Source organism: Juglans microcarpa x Juglans regia, chromosome 7S, assembly GCF_004785595.1.
Source record: "Juglans microcarpa x Juglans regia isolate MS1-56 chromosome 7S, Jm3101_v1.0, whole genome shotgun sequence".
NCBI lineage: Eukaryota > Viridiplantae > Streptophyta > Magnoliopsida > Fagales > Juglandaceae > Juglans > Juglans microcarpa x Juglans regia.
The window spans coordinates 21317025-21338565 of NC_054607.1; the positions used below are offsets into that span (position 1 = coordinate 21317025).

The window sequence follows — 21541 nt, forward strand, 5'->3', positions numbered from 1 at the left end:
TGATTAAAAAAAATAAAAAAAAAACTTAAAATGCACTTAATAATATATGGATAGTAATTGGACAGTTACCCTGTCACTATCCATTTGCCATTTTTTTCCTTTCAACTCCCAATCTCAAATATCAGCTCCCAGGATTATAAATATAAACGTGACCACAAATAATAGAAAGTTCGCAGAAAAGGCCACGAAATAATTGCACCCAAAGAAATCAGATTCCTGAAAACGAGTTTTTCGAAGACGGTGAGAAAGCTGGCATGTAGCGTCTCCATCAGTCCATCATGTGTCTCTGAGATTGCCACGGAGCTCATTTGTTACAACCATCTCGTTCAATCGCTGCTGCTGTGATGTTTACTTTTCGGAATCCCTTTGCAACTTCTTCTGGCACTCGTTTAGAGTTTGAGATAAGATGATTATTTTTTAAATAATAATAAAATAATTTGAGTTTGTTATTTTTTAGACTTTGAAAGAGAAGATAGAAAAAATTGAATAAAAAATATTATAAAATTAAAATATTATTAAAAATGTTGTTACAATATAGTTTTATAATATTATTATTTTTTTATTTGTAGATTTGAATAATTTGAATTCTTTTTTATTTTTCGTTTGAAAGTGTGAAAAATCTGTAATGATTAGTTTAAAAAAATTGTAATGATTAATTTGAAAACATTTATATATAAATTATATTTGAGAAATGATGATATGAGAATTTTGGAATGAGATATATTTCCGAACAAATCCTAAATCATTTCCTGGTACAGCTACAGAAAAGGCATTGTACATAGCAATCTTAAATTCATGCTATTCATGCAATCTAAGATCCAATCAATGGAATTCATTGCTAAAAGCGTGACACAGCTGCTTAAACCAAGGAGGTGATGAGGTACTAAGGGAGCAAAATATGACATGATCTATGTTTCAAATGCTATAAATATATATATATATATATATATATATCTATTCTGAGAACCCAAGTACCTCTTAAAAGGCCAAAACACAAATCTTTATTCATAACCATGAAATCCTTCTATACAAGATGTTTCCAGCCATGAGTACTTGATCTGATCAAAACATGATCAGACCATGACAACATATATATGCTAATAACGATCCCAACACTTATTAATGTATTGTCTTGTTAACATATTTATCATGATCATTACCATTTATTAAAACAAGCTAGTAATTTTATATGGCATATTTGTACTCGGCATTATCTCTGGTTTCAATTGAGCTATGTAAATAGCTTTCTGATCCAGAAGAGTTTGCATTCACTAAGGCGCAGTTCAATCTAATTTCTCCTTGCGACCCCGTTAACACACCGATATTCCCCATTTTAATCATCGACTCCCCGAAGCTGGCAAAGAAAGCATCCTTGTCACTACTAAAGTTGTTGACAATTGGAATGGTGTCCGCTCCTGGCGTTGAGAACAGCTCTTGATCGGTCTGCAGTAATCCGTTCCCAACTTGAAGATTGGAGAAGTAATTGTTATCAAAAGTATCGGCTGTTGTGAGGTCGAGGTTTGCCAAGCCAGTCTCAGTTCCATTCTGGGGGCATATTCCTTGCAGAGTTCCCAAGTAGGTTGTGTTCAGGGTTGGATCAGGATTACCTGTGTTGCTGAAATTGTACAATCGGTCACTGAAAGTCGGACACTGTGCGCGTCCAAACGTGTGAGCGCCTGAAAATTACGCATGTCAACTTTGTCATCTAATACATATTTGCGAATATCAACCATGAAAAATTACTTGAAATGTGACATATTAGTAATTGGTGTGATTATTTTTGGACCCTAGATGAGTATAGAAATGCTACCTGAGAGGGAAACCAGATCGGTGGTGTTCAGCCCCACGGCTGAGAAGATAGATTTAAGAGTGTCAAGGGTATCGACGGCGCTTGGAAGGGAAATATCAGCACCAGTACTGTTGGCTGTTGTGCCGTCCCTTCTTCCCAGTAAAACTGTCCACGAGGTACCATTTGCCTGTGAGCACCAATTAGTTAGCTTCATATGTAAAACAGACATACTAAAAACTTGTTTCGGAGTGGCAGTAGACTTTCCCTTGTGTTTTATGTGGCATGATTAATGTTTTGGGGGCAATAAAAATGTTTTGTAGATCAAAACCGGCCTGTTAAATCTCAACCATTATTCTATGAAGATCAGAAAAGAACATTTCTGAGATAGAAGAAGCTGAAAATTTTGTATAGAAAAGGTATTTAAGGTTTAATAAGATATTATCTACTAGATCTTGATCTGCTATCAAAACTGGATGCCTTCATTTAAGTAGCATAGCAAGCAAGCTGTTAATTTATTTTCTCTTCAGTTTAGTATCCTTCTATTTTAAGTTGTGTACAGCAGAGTCAGGAACAAAAATTTAAAGAGATCAAGGGCTTCATGTTGATGTTGTCGCTGTACCAATGAAACTGATTCTTCAGCTGCAATGGCGAGAATATCAGCGCAGGAAACTGTGCGGGGACAAGCGCTTTCCAACGCAGCCTTTATATCATCAACAACGCCAAAGCCCCTGACGGAGTTATTATTTCGGGCAGCTTCTTTTTCGCTGTCTATGGTGTCACTGTTGTTCAGTAAAATTGATCCATCACAACCCTGCAAGAAAGTAAAACACGTTTCCACACAATTTATAAAAACAAAAACTTGAAACCCATGATTAATAAGCAAGCGGTGCTTGATTTTAAAAAGTAAGGAGGATGCATGCATGGAGAGAAGTGCTACGTACATTGACAAAGCAGTCATGGAAATGAAGCCTAATAAGGCTGGCACCGATTCTGGGATCGCTCACTAACGCATTCTGGATGACACCACGTGTGATGTTCGTCACGTTTGGACATGTTTGGTCATAAAATGTTGAGGAAAGCTGGGCATGGGATACTGATATTCCTCCCAGCAAGAATGCAATGCAGAATAGAGCTATCGCAATGCAGTGGGAAGAAGACATGATCTCTGTGTGTAATGTTCTCTCTTCTTGGAAAAAAAGAACGATGTTTAATAGGCCAAATTGGGAGCCTTTATTTATAAAGTGACAAACACGTTAATTTACAAAGCACGCTACCTAGTTTGAAAGTTCACGGGCTCGGAAAAAGTCTTAAAGTTGATTTGAAATATTGTTTGGGTGTACTTGTCGGTGTATATGGGGTTGGAAAATTATATAATTCGATAGGAACAAGTGATTTACTTTTCTTGGATTCTCACCAATTAATATTTGGAAAATGGTTGTTTGCGTTCTCATTTTGTCCACCCATTTGTATTTATTTTTTTTATTTAATAATTAAGAAAATAATTTTTAATATATTGATATATTTTTAAAAATATTTAAAAATGATAAAAAATATGAAAAAAAAGAAAAAAAAAATCAAAATGGCATAACGGGGCTATACTCAGCCGCTTGGTCTTGTTTGTATTTAAAATTCACTTCAACTCATCTCATTTCATCATTACAATTTTTTCAAATTCTTACACAAAATATAATAAACAATTCAACTTTTTCAAATCTCAAAATAACTTTATTAAATTTTTACATAAAATAATAAATAATTTAACTTTTATTCTATTATTTACAAACTATCTCAACTCATCTCTAAATATAAACCACCATATTTCGGCCTTCTGTACCTGCTAGCTGGCTAGAGTTGCAATGATTCCAAGTTTAGCTAGTTAGCTAGGTTTGGACTTTGTTATGGTTGTGCCCTGGGAAATAATATTAATAATATATAGTACAACCATCTAGATAAATACATCATTTATAAATGTTCCGGGTCCAAGCTGCTAGCCATTATTTTCAAGCATTACTGTCCATTTCCTGTGTGGACCACGTAGATTTTTTAACCCTCTCTTTATGATGCATTATCTATGTTCGTTTCCTGGCAGTGTACAGAGCAATCTTAAATTCATGCGGTTCATTGAATCTAAGATCCAATCAGTGGAATTTTATTAAAGTTGATGTAGTTTTTCATAAACTTTAGTATTAGTGTGTTCTGCTATATATATTTAGATTGGATAATGCTACGCCCACCGCTTCAGCATCTCGCTCCAGCCCATGTGAAAAGATTTAATAGATTAAAAAAATTTCTTCTTCTTCAACCTCCCTCCCGAAAACGTGAAGCAATCCCTCTAAAGAAATCTCTCTTCCGAAAATGTGAAGTAGTTTTTCCCTCTCTTCCTTGTTTTCCTCCCTCTCCCCAAAAAACGTAGTTAAAGTCGAGGCCGTTCAAATGATCCATTTCCGATAACTCTCAGAATCTGACCCTTACACTTGTATTTTTAATAAAGTTGGTTTCACAGGAGCATTAATTCCAATATTGAGTTTGCAGCAAAGCCCTACACGCCACACCCTTCATAAATCTCAACTCGCTTCGGTAAATTATTTGAGATCGGGTCAAAAAGCGTAGAATTTTTCTTTTGAATTTCTGGGTTTTGGACCAATTTGAAAACCCAATTGAAAGTAGTGGTCATGTACTTGAATAGTTCTCAAGAAGGAACTAATTGAACATTTTTCTGGTAATATCTCCTACTTCTGTTTCATGACTTTGATCCCTTTGATGGGTTCTTCAAAACAATAGACACCAACTGCATCATGCCTTTGATTTGTATGTAGTAAGTAAATTTTCTTGATTCTTGCATACTTGCTGACAAAATGCTGGAGCATAACAGAAACTAGGTTTTTAATTTCAAATTATTCAAATATGTATTATGTTATCAAGAAATTATTATGCTTCAATCGAGTAGGCCTTTTACTGGAAAAAAATGTAGAGAGATGAAATCAGAGGAGAGCGAATCTATAATGGATTGGAGGGAAGAAATGGGTTGGAGGGGAAGACGAAATGGGAAGGAAGAAAAAGGGGAAGCGAAAAACGAAATAAAAAAAATGTAGAGAGTGAAATGGAATGGGGATTTGGGAAGACGAAATGGAATGGTGACAACTAAATGAAATGGGGGAAGACGACGTGGGAAGGAAAAATGAAAAAAAAAGAAGAAGCATGACACGTCAAGTGGGAAGTAAAAACGGTAAGGGAGAACGGTGGGTGTAGTATTACCCATTTAAATTATAATGTTATTTAGCTTATCTTGAAAGTTGTTCCTTTATTAATGCTGTGATGTTTACAATGTGACTATATAAGTTGTATTCTGAGAAGTGGAATAGACAAAACATCAAGAATCAATTCAACAGTTTCGTGGATTGAAGTTTCTCTCTTCATTTTTCCTCTATTTTTTCAATTGTAATTTCCATCAATTGGCATCAGAGTCACTTCGATTTGAAAAGGCATCAAGGCAGCTCTTGGTTCATCTACCACTATACCAATATTTGATGGTGAGAACTATGATTACTGGAGTATCAAGATGAAGACACTCTTCATGTCACTTGATCTTTGAGATGTTGTTGAAAGTGGAGTCTCTGCCATTGCAGAAGGAACTTCAAAGTCAACCCAAAACAAGATTGACAAGCAAAGAGATGCTAAAGCTTTGTTTCCTCTACAACAAGCTGTTAGTGAAGCAATCTTTCCAAGATTGATGAGAGCATCAACTTCAAAGCAGGCCTGGGAGATTCTGCAGCAAGAGTTTCAAGGAAATCTTAAAGTTAAAACAATCAAGCTTCAACGTTTGAGAATAGAACTTGAAAATCTCAAAATGAAAGAGTTTGAGAATGTGAAAGATTATTGTTCCATACTTATTGAGATCATAAATCATATGTGTGTTTATGGAGAAGAAGTATCTGATGAAAGAGTAGTCCAGAGAATTTTGATCAGTTTGATAGAAAAATATGATCATATGGTTGCTGCAATTGAAGAATCTAAAGACCTTTCAACTCTAATTGTCACTGAGTTGATGGGATCTTTACATGCTCTTGAACTAAGAATTGATAGAAAAAGTGAAGTCTCCTTAGAGAATGCATTCCAACTGAAGGTTAATTTGAAAAATCAGAAACTAAAAGACATAAAAAGAAGTATAAAAGTGTACCAAAAGGTGGAGAAAGTTCTCAAAAAATGGGAATTACAAAAGGAAAATTTCCTCCTTATGGTGTATGTAAGAAGAATAATCAATTAGAGAAGGACTCTTATCATCATGGGAGGCCTCAGTGCACAAACTGCAAAAATTTTGGACATGTAGAGAAGAATTGTTGATTCAAAAACAAGAATCAACAAGCCAACTATACAAAAGAAAAGGAGGAGCACTTGTTCTATGTATGTCAAGCTACTGCTGAACAGAAAAGTGAAGAATGCTTTTTGGACAGTGGGTGCAACAATTACATGACTCCAAATGAAGGTATTTTTTCAAAAATTGATAGATCTATAAATGTAAAAGTCAAACTTGGAAATGGTGAATTGGTAGAAACAAAAGGAAAATGCACAATCACTTTGGAAACTAAGAAATGAACTAGATTCATTAATGATGTTTTATTAGTTTCAAGTCTTGATCAAAGTTTACCAAGTGTTGGTCAAATGATGCAAAATGGGTATTCACTACACTTTGAAGGGGAAGTATGTACCATTTGTGATCTGAAGCACCATAAACAAGTAGTGGCAGAAGTGAAAATGGGAAATCGCATAAACTTTCCTATTCATTGGCAGTTTCAAAAGGCTATGATGGCTAAGTTTGACGAAACAATTCTTTGGCATCAAAGGTTTGGACATTACAATCTTAATGCCTTGAGAGTGTTGAATCAAAAGAATATGATAGGTGACTTACCTCTACTGGATTTAAACATGTCAGTATATGAAGATTGTATGCTTGGACAACAACACAGACAGTCTGTTCCTAAAGGTGAAGCTTGGAGGGCTAAAAAGGTGTTGGAGCTTGTTCACAATGATGTGTGTGGTCCAATGAGAATATCTTCTCTAAGCCAAAACTGGTATTTTATACTGTTTATAGATGATTTTTTGAGAATGACATAGGTCTATCTCTTTAAAGAAAAATCTGAAGTATTTGGGGTCTTTAAAAAGTATAAGCTTTTAGTTGAGAATCAAAATGGTTGCAAGATCAAAACTTTGAGAAGTGACAAAGGCACTGAATTTAATTCAAAGAAGTTTGATGCTTTTTGTGAAGAAGAAGGGTTAGAACATCAATTGATAGTAGCCTATACTCCACAACAAAATGGAGTTTCTAAGAGGAAAAATAGGACTGTAATGGAAATGGCCAGATCTATGATGCTTGAGAAAGGACTTCCAAAAAAGTTTTGGGCACAGGCTATTAATACAGCAATTTATTTGCTTAACAGATGTCCAACAAAAGCAGTTCCCAACCAAACTCCTATAGAGGCTTGGAGGGATCAAAAACCTACTGCAAGCCATCTAAAAGTTTTCGGTATGTGTTAAGTTCATGTTCCTTCACAGAAAAGGCACAAGCTTGTAGAAACATCTGAAAAATGAGTTTTTCTTGGATATAGCTCTAAATCCAAGGGATATAAAATCTATAATTAGAGTCAAAACAGCTTGTCACTAGTAGAGATTTTGAGTTTGACGAGCAAGCTAGTTGGAATTGGGATGAAGAAAAGATGATCAGTAAATCTGTTCATATACCAGAAATAAGAGAATCTCAGTTTCCTATTTCTGAAAATCAAAATGAAAGAAGAGAAGAGGATGAAGATATGATTGTGACTCTATCTTTGTCACCCAGATCAGAAAACAGTTTGAATGAAATGTCTTCAACAGAAAGTTCTTCATTAGAATCTCCACTTAGAAGGCTAAGGCCTTTAAGTGAGATTTATGAATCTTGTAACTACTCATCTGTAGAACCCGAGAATTTTGCCACAGCTGTAAAAGAACAAGTCTGGGTTGATGCAATGGAGGAGGAGATCATAATGATTGAAAAGAACAATACATAGGAGTTAGTCGCTTGACCTAACAATATAGAAGTGATTGGGGTTAAGTGGATTTTCAAAAGAAAACTTAAGTATGATGGTTCTTTAAAAAAATGCAAAGCAAGGCTTGTTGCTAAAGGCTACTCACAACAGCTAGGAATTGATTATAATAAAACTTTTGCACCGGTTGCAAGGTTGGATACAATTCGAACTCTTTGTGGACTTGCAGCTTAGAAAAGTTGGAAGATTTTTCAATTTGATGTCAAGTCAGCTTTTCTCAATGGAATTCTAGAAGAAGAAGTCTATGTTGATCAACCAGAAGGTTTTATAAGAGAAGAAGGAAAAGTCTTTCAATTGAAGAAGGCTTTATATGGGCTTAAACAAGCACTTAGAGCATAGTATGGAAAAACAGACATTTATTTCAGTGATCAAGGCTTTAATAGAAGCATGAGTGAGCTTACACTCTGTGAAAATCAAGGATAAAGCTTTGCTTATAGTTTTATTGTATGTTGATGATATGATTTTCACTGTAAATAACTTAGAGATGATTGAAGAATTTAAGCAAGAGATGATGAATACTTTTGAAATGAGTGATTTGGGGCTTATGCATTATTTTCTTGGAATGGAAGTTTGTCAAGAAAATTGAATCTTCATATCACATAGAAAGTATGCAGAAGATTTGTTAAAAAAATTTCAAATGCTGGGATGTAAGACAATAGCAACTCCTTTGATTGCATGCAACTACTTATAGAAGTTTGGTTGATAGTTTGTTGTAGTTAACTGTAACTCGACCAGATCTCATGTATGTTTCTAGTCTGCTTTCCAAGTTTATGCAAAGTCCAAGTCAAATTCATTTTGGTGCTGCTAAAAGAGTTCTTAGATATGTTCAAGGTACTATGGACTTTGGCATCTGTTTCAAGTCATGTCTACACTCAAAACTAATCAGTTTTACTGATAGTGATTGGGCTGGCTCAGTTAATGATATGAGAAGTACTTTAGGGTATTTTTTTAATCCGGGGTTAGGAGTGTTTTCATGGGGATCAAAGAAGCAAGCTACTATTGCTTAGTCAATTGTAGAAACTGAGTATGTTGTAGTTGTTGGAGCTGTAAATCAAGCCATTTGATTGAACATAATTCTTGAAGATATTGGAGAAAAACAACAAGGTCCAGTGAAGATTTATTGTGATAATTAATCAGCCACTGCGATGGCTAAGAATCCTGTTTATCATAGTCGAACTAAACATATTGCAATCAAGTATCATTTCTTGAGAGAAGCTGAAGCAAAAGGAGAAGTTGAATTGAAATTCTATATCACTGAAGAACAAGTTGCCAATATTTTTACAAAAGCTCTTCCTAGAGTCAAGTTCTAGTTCTTAAGAATGATGCTTGAAGTTTCAGAAAAATACCATCAAGGAGGAGTATTAAAGTTGATGTAGTTTTTCATTCAAGGGATGTTGAGTTGGTATTAGAGCCTGCTACAGGACAAATTGAGGCCCACACTACTTATCTCGTGACATGGAGTAGGAAAAATGTTAGTTTGCACGTGATCGAAAGTGTTGAAGAACAATCACACATTGCCTATGGATAAGGTCTTGGACATGTTTATAAAGAATAAACAATCATATCTTATAAAACCGATTTTATGAAATTAGTTAGTCCCATAAAATTCTCATTGTAAACATCAAATTCATTGCTATGCACAAAGAAAAAGTGGCGCAGCCGCTTAAACCAATTAGAAGGTGATGAAGTACTAAGGGAGCAAAATATGACATGATCTATGTTTCAAATACTATCTATTCTGAATTTGTAAAAGAATGTGAAAATATATAATAATGAGAACCCAAGTACTTCTTAAAAGGCCAAAGACAAATCTTTATTCAGAGAGAAGCTACATGTCGATGGGTGAAATATCCTGTTTTATACCCAGAAGCAAAGAGCCAACACATATGGTGTAGCAAATTCAATAATAAACTCACATGCAGACAATCTCTATTTTCTTCAGAAACACATAATCCGGTCTCTCTCTCTCTCTTTCTCTCTCCTTCGCAACCCCCTCTCCTTTGCGGGAAGTTTTCAAGGCTTATGAGTTTGTGAAAAAGAGCATGTGCAAAACGAAGTTTCAAAAACCCAAAAAACAAAGAAATACAAGAGAGTTTGTGAAAAAGAGCATGTGCAATGCAACGCATGCTAAGATCAAGAACTCTCCTATTACCCATTACTTAAGGTGCAAATCACCAATCCTCTTATGAATCAACATATATAGCCATGTTACAAAAGAGGGGGAAGAGAAGAGAAAGGGAAAAGAAAAATGGGAGAGGAGAAAGAGGAGAGGGTGCTGGGGAGAGAAATGGAAAAGGAGAGATCAGGAGAAAGAAAAGATGAGAGGGTGCGGGGGAGAGGAGAGAGAAAAAGTTGCAATTCAATAAACTCGAACACACCACAAGATACATAAGTCTCATATGTGTTGAAATTCCTTTGGCTGGTGTAAAGTGAAAAATAACACTCGACCAGTTTGAAGCTTTTCTGTTATTGATAACTAAATCCTTCTATAAAAGAAGTTTTCAGTCACTTCTATCAAAACATCAGACCATGACAACATACGCTAATAACTCCCAACACTTATCTAACAAATCTTATATGGCTTGTCTAACATATGCTAATAACTCTCAATACTTACTAATGTATTGTCTTGTTAACATATTTGTCATCATCACCATTTATTAAAACAAGCTAGTTTTATATGGCATATTTGTACTCAGCATCATCTCTGGTTTCAATCGAGCTATGTAAAAAGCTTTCTGATCCAGAAGAGTCTGTATTCACTATGCCGCAGTTCAATCTAACTTCTCCTTCCGACCCCGTTAATACACTGATATTCCCCATTTTAAGCATCGACTCCACGAAGCTGGCAAAGAAAGCACTCTGATCACTACTAAAGCTGTTGACAATATCAATGGTGTCCGCACCTGTCGTTGAGAACAGCTCTTGATCAGTCTGCAGTAATCCGTTCTCAAGTTGAAGATTGGAGAAGTAATTGTTGTCAAAAGTATCGGGTGTTGTGAGGTCGAGGTTCGTCAAGCCAGTCCCAGTTCCATTCTGGGGGCATATTCCTTGGAGAGTTTCCAAGTAGGTTGAGTTCAGGGTGTCATCAGGATTACCTGTGTTGTTGAAGTTGTACAATCGGCCACTGAAAGTCAGACACTGTGCGCGTCCAAACGTGTGAGCGCCTGAAAATTACGCATGTCAACTTTGTCATCTAATACATATTTGTGAATATCAACCGTACGTGGCGGAAACAACAATTTCTAATTTTCTTTTAGGGGCCGATTTTTCTAATGAGATATTTATGTGAAATAAAAATAGATTAAAAAATTAAAAAATATTACTATATATAAAATTAGATCTCGATAATTTGCTATGTAGAAATAAAATTATATTGAATAAAATGTTGAAATGATCTTGGGCCTATTTCGAATTTTCAAAAAATTTCAAAGCTAAACGTGGGTCCGCCACGGATATCAACCATGAAAAATTACTTGAAATGTGACATATAGTAGTTGGTGTGATTGATAATGACAAAAATTTAAGCACAACGTTTTTTCTTTTTTACTTACTATTTTTGGACACCAGTGATGAGTATAGAAATGCTACCTGAGAGGGAAACCAGATCGGTGGTGTTCAGCCCCACGGCTGAGAAGATAGATTTAAGAGTGTCAAGGGTATCGACGGCGCTTGGAAGGGAAATATCAGCACCAGTACGGTTGGCTGTTGTGCCGTCCCTTCTTCCCAGTAAAACTGTCCACGAAGGACCCCCTGCCTGTGAGCACCAATTAGTTAGCTTCATATGTAAAACAGACATTACTAAAAACTTGTTTCGGAGTGGCAGTAGACTTTCCCTTGTGTTTTATGTGGCATGACTAATGTTTTGGGGGCAATAAAAATGTTGTATAGATCAAAACCTGTTAAATCTCAACCATTATTTTCAACTAAGTGGTTCATATTTTGCCATTTATGAAGATCAGAAAAGAACATTTTCTGAGATATAGAAGAAGCCGAAAATTTTGTATAGAAAAGGTATTTAAGGTTTAATAAGAGAAAATTTGAACTTGTGTATAGCAGAGTCGGGGACGAAAATTTAAAGAGATCAAGGGCGTGAATTTAAAGAGATCAAGGGCGTGTTGATGTTGTTGTTGTACCGCTGAAACTGATTCTTCCGCTGCAATGGTGACAATATCAGCGCAGGAAACTATGCCGGGACAAGCACTTTCCAACGCAGTCTTTATATCATCAACAACGCCAAAGCCCCTGACGGAGTTATTATTTCGGGCAGCTTCTTTTTCGCTGTCTATGGTGTCACTGTTGTTCAGTAAAAGAGATCCATCACAACCCTGCAAGAAAGTAAAACACGTACGTTTCAACACAAATTAATTATAAAAACAAAAAAACAAAAACTTGAAACCCACGATTAATAAGCAAGCTAGCGGTGCTTGATTTTAAAAGTACTAAGGAGGATGCATGCATGGAGAGAAGTACTACGTACATTGACAAAGCAGTCATGGAAATGAAGCCTAAGAAGGCTGGCACCAATCCTGGAATCGCTCAGCAACGCATTGTCGATGACACCACGTATGATGCTCGTCACGTTTGGACATGTTTCGTCATAAAATGTTGAGGAAAGCTGGGCATGGGATACTGATATTCCTCCCAGCAAGAATGCAATGAAGAATAGAACTATCGCATTGCAGTGGGAAGAAGACATGATCTCTGTGTGTGATGTTCTCTCTCTTCCTGGAAAAAAAAAAGAACCGAGTTTTCAATGTTTAACAGACCAAATTGGGAGCCTTTATTTATAAAGTGACAAACACGTTGTTTTACCAAGCACGCTAGCTAGTTTGAAAGTTCTTGGGCTCGGAAAAAGTGGTAAAGTTGTTTAGGAATACTTGTCGGTGTGCTTGGGGTTCAAAAAATTATGTAATTCGATGGTTGGAGCAAGGTTACTTTTCTTGGAATCTCACCAATTAATATTTCTGCCTTATTCTAGAGTTGCATGATTCGAAGTTTAGCTAGCTAGGTCTGGACTTTGTCATGGTTGTGGCCTGGGAAATAATATTATTAATAGACTATAGTCCAACCATCTAGATAAATATATAATTTATATATGTTCCGGGTCCAAGCTGCTAGCTACTCTTTTCGAGCATTAACATGATCATCTCATTTTATTATTAAAATTATTTTAAATTTTTATATAAAAATATAATAAATAATTTAATTTTTTCAAATAATAAAATAAAAATACAACTAAAAAAATTATTTTTAATAATATTTTATTTAATTTTTAACAAAATATCTCAACCTTGCCTGATATCCAAACTCATCCTTACTGTCCATTTTTTGTCTGGAGCACGTAGATTTTTTAACCCTCTCTTTCCCATACATTATTTATTATCTTTTACTGTCCATTTCAGACGAGCCATGTGGTGCAGTGTCATAGCGATTTGGTAATGCTTTATGGTAGTAGGGCCCATTGGGTTAGGTATTAGGTAATGCGCTCAATGCCTATATATTTTTTTCAATATTTTCCAATTAAGTCAATAAACAATTTGGTTTCTCCTTATTTTTACTTATTCAGTTATTTGTCGTTCATTAAAAAAAACAAATTAATGAATAAGGATAATGATTAAGAATTAAAGCAGAAAATGACTTATCTCGATTCTTGAGATGAGGTTAATGTCTATTTCAATACATAAATACTCTTAATTTATTTTATTTCATCTCATCTTATTTTATTATTATAATTTTTCTTAATTTTTGTATAAAATATAAAAAATTATATACATCATTCTACCATCACATTTTCATCCTACTAAGTAAAATGTAAAATATTTATTATCATTAAATAATTATTTATTACATATTTTTTTATCATCTAAATAGTGACAGATATATTACATATTAATTAGTAGAATAAAAGTTAGATGGTAATATAGTGTATAACATTACTCATAAAATAGAATAAACAATTTAATTTTTTTAATTTTTAAAATAATAATAATATTAAAAAATAATATTTTATTCATTTCATCTCACTATTCAAACCAGACCTAAATTTGGCACCGTCGGCCTCAAACATACATAAAAGAAGTTTCAACCCAGTGGATGGCATCCATGCAGCTTAATGGTTTTGGCTCTAAAACCACCGAGTTTATGGTCTATGGTTGTATCGTCCGTACGTCCAAATGCTAGATTTTTAGTTTCTTTATATGCATCGAGGTACAAGCTGGGTGTTTACTATTTAAGAGGCTGTTCAGTCGTACTTCCAAAGTAATATTAAGCTCACAGGCTTCTTTTGTCAAGGCCAGAAGTGAACTTCGAACAACGTATATACATACATATGCATGCTTTTGCCGGGTTTGATGGGTTGTCAGTCAGACTCACCTGGACTTTGTTGCTCGTTTCGCCGAAGCTAGCTCTCACAGGAATGAATGGCCTGCCTTACTTCAAGTTTGCTGCCATTATAAGATGGATAGAAATTAGGATTAATGGATTTCCGAATACATATGGTCAAATTCACACTTGAATTAAAAGAGCCCAAAATGAAGAGAGGCCATACAAATTGGAAGATTCATCCACGAGAAAGAAAAAGCTTTTGAAAAATTCATTCCTGTTGTTATATATATATATATATATATATATAGGACATTTATCAATAAGCTCGAATTCTGAAGTGGGTATAGAGGGAACGAGGGAAAACTCACTATTGGACTGGACGTGTCCCCGAGGAAGCAAAAGCAAGACATTGCATGTAGATAGCTGAGAGCCGAGAAGTTGCTACTCTCTTTCTCTCTGCACGCTCACGATGGAAAACAGTAGTACGAGGACCTCACATTTAGGATACACCTAGCCTCTCCCTGATCATAGGCTATATTTTCCTTTTCTTTTTTTTGTAACAATTTATTAAGCGAAAATTCCGTGAGTATACTTTTCTTTTTTATTTTTAGAAAAATATCAACATTTATTCATTCATCAAGAAAAATTTACAGCCATGAATAAATACATGTGGGGATATTCTTATATCAACTATTTGGAGCTTCATCAATACGCTATTAGATTGATCTGGACTTCTCTGTTACTGATACTCTCTATAGATAAATATCTAATAGATAACATTCTGGCTAAACAGAGACTCAACATCACCCTTCATAGAAAGAGAAGACTCAACCTCTATGAATACAACTATCCAATAGAAGAACTATTTTTTTTTTTTTTACTATACAATAAGAAAAACAAGAACAAAAAATGATGAATTATAGTTTGGACCAATTTCGGTAGACTTTAACAGCATGTGAAGGCAACAAGCTTGACTGTGATTTCAGCAAAATTGCTACTATCCTCCAAACAATTTGCGTCCTGAGAGTCTTTTTATGTTGTGTGTCTCGAGAATTTCTGAAAAACTATAGATCTAACTTTTTGACCTTGAAGAAAGAAAATAAACTAAAAAATGAAGGAAGAAGAGGGAGAACGAGGCCTCCTCCTCCGACAAATATAAGCTCTAGAGGTTTTTTTTTTTTTTTCAAGTGAGAGAGATAGGGTTCTGAAAGGAGAGAAGATCGATCTGTAATTAGACAATTAATTTTATGTGAGTATACTGAAAATAATAATAACTATCATATAATCTTAGATTATAGACATAATATTTTTATGTTATCATATTTAAATTCATTAAAAGATTTAGTATTTATTTAAATAATTTAATATCACACAATACATCGTGATAGTAAGAATTTTTTTAAAAAAAAAATCTATTAGATTTTAAATTGAGGTTTTTAAATAAAATTTTCCAAAAATTATTAAAAATCCACGACAAAAGCAAGGCCGACTCAATAGATTTTGAGGTCTAAGACAAGAAGTTAAAATTGAGCATTTTTCTTGTATCAAATTAACTAGGTTATATCTAAATATATTTTCATTTAAAAATTATTCTTCTTGCTTTTTGAGATGCAAAATTGCTAATTAAATTGAGAAATTGATTTATTTTGTTATCTTTTGGTCCTTTTTGGTGTATTTTTTATCATCTACATATGTTTCACCTAATTTTATTGCTATATTTTGTTTAATGCTAGTAACAAATTTATTTAAAGATCATTTTTAGGATTCAATTAATTTTTTTATTCTTCTATTTTTTTTAAGTTTCTTATATCTAGATGCATATTTTTTATTTACATATTTTATAGTAGAAATGAACAATATCTACTATATAAATTCTTATTATGCTTATGAATATTTTAAAATAAAATAAATATTAACATAAAACAGTAAAACCTGATTTAACAAATGAGCTTCACTTTTTATATAAAACTATCAATCTACACAATAAAATAAAATATATTAATATTAATATTCAAAATCAAGAAATAAATTATACAAAAACTGAAAGAGAGAAAGAGAAACAAAGTTAAAAAAAAAAAAAAAAGTCAAGGAATACGTAGCGATGGCCATGTGAATTGTGAAAACTACGGTCAATTCAAGTCGTGGAGAAAGAAAAAAAAATAATCAAGGATGTTCTAGAAGACAAGTCGAATCACGTGGCTGTTTTTACTGTACTAATAGTGGCTCAACGTGCGAGGCACGTTTGCCCATTTAAAAGGAAAAAAAAAATAAGAACACAAAAGTCTTCTGTTCTAGAAGTAAAAAATAGTACAAATTGATTAAAAAATGTATTCATTACATACAACATAAATGTATTAGTTTTAAAGCTGTAATAACGTTGAACATAGGAAATTAATTCATTTCAGTATACTGTGCAGGTAGATTTTCATGCCTATTATGCAACAGTTATCAGTCATCTTCAACTATAACAGACAGCAGCTAGTTCTTCTCTTTCGGGTTCTTCAAGTTTTCAACCCTTTTCCCTTGATTTCTTAAAATTTTATAGCTATATAGCATCCAAAAATAATTGCTAATGAATGTGAATTTTACATCATGAATGGAAGATACAGCATTCATGCACTCAAAAATCTATTTTAATTTGCTAAAAGAAATATCGAAGGTATTACAAGCCTTCTCAAAGTCTTCAACCAAATGAACTAAAAACATTTAGGATAGAAACCCATAGAACCTCATGGCCATGCATCAGGAGAGAATTTTTCACCGGCCGTAGAGCTAAATTTGGAGCCGCTCTTACCATACTGGATAAGGTACTTGACGGGGTACCCTTTCAGCTTATGAAGTGCAATCCCAAGATCATTGAAAGTCAAAGTTGTAAATCCAATCATAGAAATCAAGAGATGATAGAATAAGGCAACCAGATGGAAAGACTACTCAACTTATCAAAAAAAGGGAATAATAATTAACCCAGGAAAAAAGGAGAGGTCATAAGACAACAAGCATGGAAAGAAGAATGAAAGGTCATGGGATAACATTTATTTGAAAACATTGTTTGAACTCACCATTCTCCAACAGGACTGTATTTGCAGTTAATGCAAGGGTCTGATCTAGGTTGAAAATTTCAGGATTGGTTAATGGAAAGGGAACTTTTTTAAGAAGTATGTCTTAAAAAACATGTAAAGCACACACATCGTAAAACCACTCCAACATCCAGACAAAGGAGAAAGATGCTAAAAACATTTATGCACATAAAGTAATTAAGAAAGTTAGCATATAAATTACATGGTAAAACCACTCCAGCATCTAAGACCAAATGAAAAGCACACACAATCAGAGACACAAACATTGCCCATAGCCCAAAATATATGGCAACAAAAAAAGTTGATCATGGCTGATTGGCAAATAGCACTAATGAAGGGTTACTGGTACATCATGATATGTTAAGATGCTCAGCACAAACTTTTCATGTTTGATAACTTAATCATTTATAGATATTCTGAATAAGTGCTGCTAAAGGCCAACAAACCCACTCATATAAAGCAATAAAAACTAAAAATGAGTTAGTCAATGTCACTGAATGATAGTATTCAAAAGATTCATTCCCAATAGTCTAAATATATTGTCGTTTATCTATGTACCTTTGCAAGAGGGAAAGGAACTTTCACATAGCGAGATCATTCCCGAATCATGTCATACATAAGTTCCGCCAACAGCGTGCCAAGATCTTGGTAAAAATCATATCATTCCAATGCAACAGGCAGAACCGTTTATTTTTTTAATAAAACTTTATTTTACCTATAAAAAAAGCCAAAACATTGAGGAAGAGAATTTTTACCAATTCATGTATAGTAGTAAAGACCCCAGGTGCACCAAGCTCATAAAATTTTCTCATGCTCGTGCCATCATCTTTTAAGGCTGCAATTGTTCCAGGGTTGGATTCTGCAAAAAAACATTGCCAGGAAATTGTCAATAACTAATTTAAAAATAACATATAGCCACCATGAGTGGTAATGATTAGTTTTAAACTTCAACTAAAATAATTTATCACCAGATTGCAAATGATAGATTCAAGACATATTTGATATATCCATCCCCAATGTGCGGAAGAAAGCCATATTGTTTTACAAAGTGTGCCCATTGATTCAAAATCCTATCCTCAGTATCAATCGTTGCAGCAGGTCTCATAATTGTGGCATGTAGAGGAACTACATTTATTATTATCCATGTGACATGCCATGTGAGCATATTTCTGTTCAATTGCTCAACAAAAATCTAATGGAATAATCTTATTGAAAGAATTATCAAACCCAAGTAATAAAGATTCAACCCAATGAGTAAAAATATGAATGTGTAATTTAATATTTAACCTTAAATAATACATGAGTAGTAGGAAAGCCATAATTTTGGTGTTCTCTTCCGGTCAAACATTCTCTCGTATCTTTTTCTTTATCTCTTTCAACTATCTCTGCAAGTAATAATATACATATAGATTCTACAACCAACTGCCACCATTAAACCAGAAATAGATTATTGAACAACATGAACAAACTTTGATTTTTAAGTAGAAGCCGCAAACAATATTAATCTGACTCTTTGTTCTAAATCTGATTAATTCTACTACTCTAGTACTATCTAAACATGAATATATATAGATATATATATATATATATATATTGATTAAATGGCCGTCTCCAGGATCCAGAAGGTTTTTCACTTCCAATTTTACTAAGAGTTGCACAAAGTATATAGAAAGAAACTGCATTTTTGGTGACGGATCAAGAGAGGAAAATCTTGTAGTACTGTATGATCCATTGAAGAGACCAGTGTTCAACAATTAGCGAGCATGACATCATTAATTTGTACAATTTACAACAAAAAACTGATCTAAAACAAATGATCTATCATGCATGCTAGCTGCATGATCATGTATTACACATGTATATATATTGATTGATTCTTCGACCACTAAAAGAGAACAAAAAACCCTAGCTAGCTACCATATCATAGAAACTAATTACCCCTTAATTACTTTCTCTTTCTGTTTCAACTCCAACCCTATAAATCTGCAGGGTGAGAACCTAACCTTGTACTCTGATATGGTTTCAAGCTTAGGTGACCAAAGTTGTACCTTAGACACAACAAGTTCTTCGTAGTGCTTTTGCAACTCAGGCATGACCGCATAAATATTTAACCTCGATCAATTATTGTCTATATATAGCAGTAAAAAGAATTACTCTTGAAGTATTTTTAACAAAAAAAAAAAAAAAAACAAATGCCCAAGACCCATGTACCTCCGAAAGAGCAGTGATATTCAGTTCTCCCGAGCCAGAAATAACGAACGCACACTTTTTGTGTCCTTGAGTGACTGAAAAAAAGAAGAAAATAAAGAAAATAAGAGAAGCAAGTTAGCGCCTCAGAAAAATCAAAGCAGAGAGAGCCGAGAGGCAGAGCTGAGAGAAAGAGAGAGGAACTTGAAACGAAGGTGCCTGGAAATACAGTATCGGAAACAAACAAACACCACCAAACAACACCAAACATAATTGAAAAAACAAAATGAAAATCAACGGTGGCGCGTGCATGACACGCACCACACTGGAAAGGAGCCATTCGACCGGTCAAGACGTTGCCAAAGTCGTTGGGCCTTGAGCTGCTGCGCATGGCGTCGACGGAAGATGAATAGCGGTGGTTTGAGAACCTCATGCGTTTCCTTTAAAACGCGCGTCGATGCAACGCGCCGCTCTGATTGGCTCTCAATCCGGTCAATCGTAAGATCGACAGGTGAGGCTTCTCCCGGTGGTGCGCGTGTCGGACGGTGGTCATCGGAGGAGCTCGAAACGACTACCCCTTTATTCGGCCAAAAACCTGAAAAAAAAAAACAAAAAAACCAAACCAAAACAACCGGACACGAAGCACCGGCGAGGCAAGGGAGGAGAGGAAGAGGAAGAAGGAGCCGAAGCTCCCCTTCCCCCAGCTTGATTCAGACGAGCGAGTTTCTATCGAGAGAGGGCCTGTTTCTATCGAGAGAGAGAAAGGCTGTGGTTTAATTGAGAGAGAGGCTATCAGACGGAAGCTTAACGGAAATTACTGTAGTTCTGTTAAAACAAGAATTTCCGTTTTATTCCGTTAGATAGCCACTTATATAATAATAATAGATATACACACCGCACTGTATAAATATCATTTTTTATAATATGTTTATACAATATTTTAAAATAAAAATATTTTTATAAAATACCCTATAAAAATAACATTATTTTATAAAAATATTCTTATTTAACCACACATATTGTAAAATATATTATAAAATATATTGTATGTGTATTATTATTCAAAACAAAAATACATTGGCTTTAGGCAAACATTAATTCGTTTATTTTCACAAACGAGATGAGATGAGTTAAGATTAAAATTAAAAAGTTAAATAAAATACTATTAAAATATTTTTTTTAATATTATTTTTATTTTGAGATTTAAAAATTTTGAATTATTTTTTTAATAAAAATTAGAGAAAATTATAATAATTAGATAAGATAAAATGAGATACATTGAAAAGAATTGTGAAAATAAACGTGACTAACTCGCAGCCAACCCTGAACAAAAGCTGACATGTCACACGCACACCGTGGGAAGCCCTTTCACATGTGGCACTCTATTCCAACACCATCCCATGGCTCGGCTTCACCCTCTCTCTCTTCGTTTGAATCATCAACCTATCTCAACTCATCTCAATTCATCATTACAACTTTTTCTAATTCCAATACAAAATATAATAAACAATTCAACTTTTTCAAATCTTAAAATAATAATAATATTAAAAAATAATATTTTAACAATATTTTATCATCTCAACTTAATTTATTTCAACATCTAAACACAACCTTACAATTTCATTTTGAAGCCTCTTTTTAGTCAGTTTATAAATTCTTTTTCAGTAATATTATTTATCATCTTAATTTTTATCATTTATTTATCATTTTATGATATGGTAATAATAATTAAAAATTATTTATTATATTTTATTTATAAATATATTATTTAATATTATATCATAAAATGATAAGATGATGATAAGAGTTGAGATAATGAATAAATATTTTCTATTAATTCTCAAAGCAAATAAATCAGTTAGCTAATCATCATTAATATACTCACTGTCGGTAGCGCTTCTCAACTGTTGTCCTATCTGTACGAGTTATGATATTTTAATTATTAGAAATCATTTATGAATTAAATGATATATTTTTAAAGAACATGTTGCTTATCATCTCATATTATATATTTAATTTTTTATTTTTATTTTTATTAAACTAATTAAGTAATTTTGAATTGTTCTATTCATCATCTATATATT

The 21541-nt window shown here is 33.8% G+C and overlaps 2 protein-coding genes across 3 annotated transcripts; both read right to left on the minus strand.

Moving 5' to 3' along the window:
* Positions 1-978: 978 nt before the first annotated feature.
* On the minus strand, positions 979-3014 carry LOC121241373 (peroxidase A2-like). Its single transcript, XM_041139116.1, has 4 exons — positions 2731-3014; positions 2409-2600; positions 1811-1976; positions 979-1676 (listed from the first exon to the last, which is right to left on the minus strand). The coding sequence occupies exons 1-4, from the start codon at positions 2947-2949 to the stop codon at positions 1186-1188; spliced, it is 1068 nt and encodes a 355-aa protein (XP_040995050.1). The 5' UTR covers positions 2950-3014; the 3' UTR covers positions 979-1185.
* A 7387-nt stretch (positions 3015-10401) lies between these two features.
* Positions 10402-14618, minus strand: LOC121241375 (peroxidase A2-like). Of its 2 annotated transcripts, XM_041139119.1 has the most exons (5): positions 14562-14618; positions 12347-12484; positions 12003-12194; positions 11458-11623; positions 10402-11033 (listed from the first exon to the last, which is right to left on the minus strand). In XM_041139119.1, the coding sequence occupies exons 1-5, from the start codon at positions 14601-14603 to the stop codon at positions 10543-10545; spliced, it is 1029 nt and encodes a 342-aa protein (XP_040995053.1). In that variant the 5' UTR covers positions 14604-14618; the 3' UTR covers positions 10402-10542. The 2 variants fall into 2 exon arrangements, with proteins under 2 accessions (XP_040995053.1, XP_040995052.1); XM_041139118.1 differs by lacking the exon at positions 14562-14618 and having other exon boundaries at positions 12347-12617.
* Between the last annotated feature and the right edge of the window lie 6923 nt (positions 14619-21541).

Coding starts and splice junctions, on each gene's coding strand:
- LOC121241373 (XM_041139116.1), bottom strand. CDS start 2,949: ATGTCTTCTTCCCACTGCATTGCGATAGCTCTATTCTGCATTGCATTC. Junction 2,601..2,730: donor TCCATGACTGCTTTGTCAAT/GTACGTAGCACT, acceptor ACTTTCTTGCAG/GGTTGTGATGGATCAATTTT. Junction 1,977..2,408: donor CTGAAGAATCAGTTTCATTG/GTACAGCGACAA, acceptor TGGTGCTCACAG/GCAAATGGTACCTCGTGGAC.
- LOC121241375 (XM_041139118.1), bottom strand. CDS start 12,565: ATGTCTTCTTCCCACTGCAATGCGATAGTTCTATTCTTCATTGCATTC. Junction 12,195..12,346: donor TCCATGACTGCTTTGTCAAT/GTACGTAGTACT, acceptor ACTTTCTTGCAG/GGTTGTGATGGATCTCTTTT. Junction 11,034..11,457: donor CGATCTGGTTTCCCTCTCAG/GTAGCATTTCTA, acceptor CGTAATTTTCAG/GCGCTCACACGTTTGGACGC.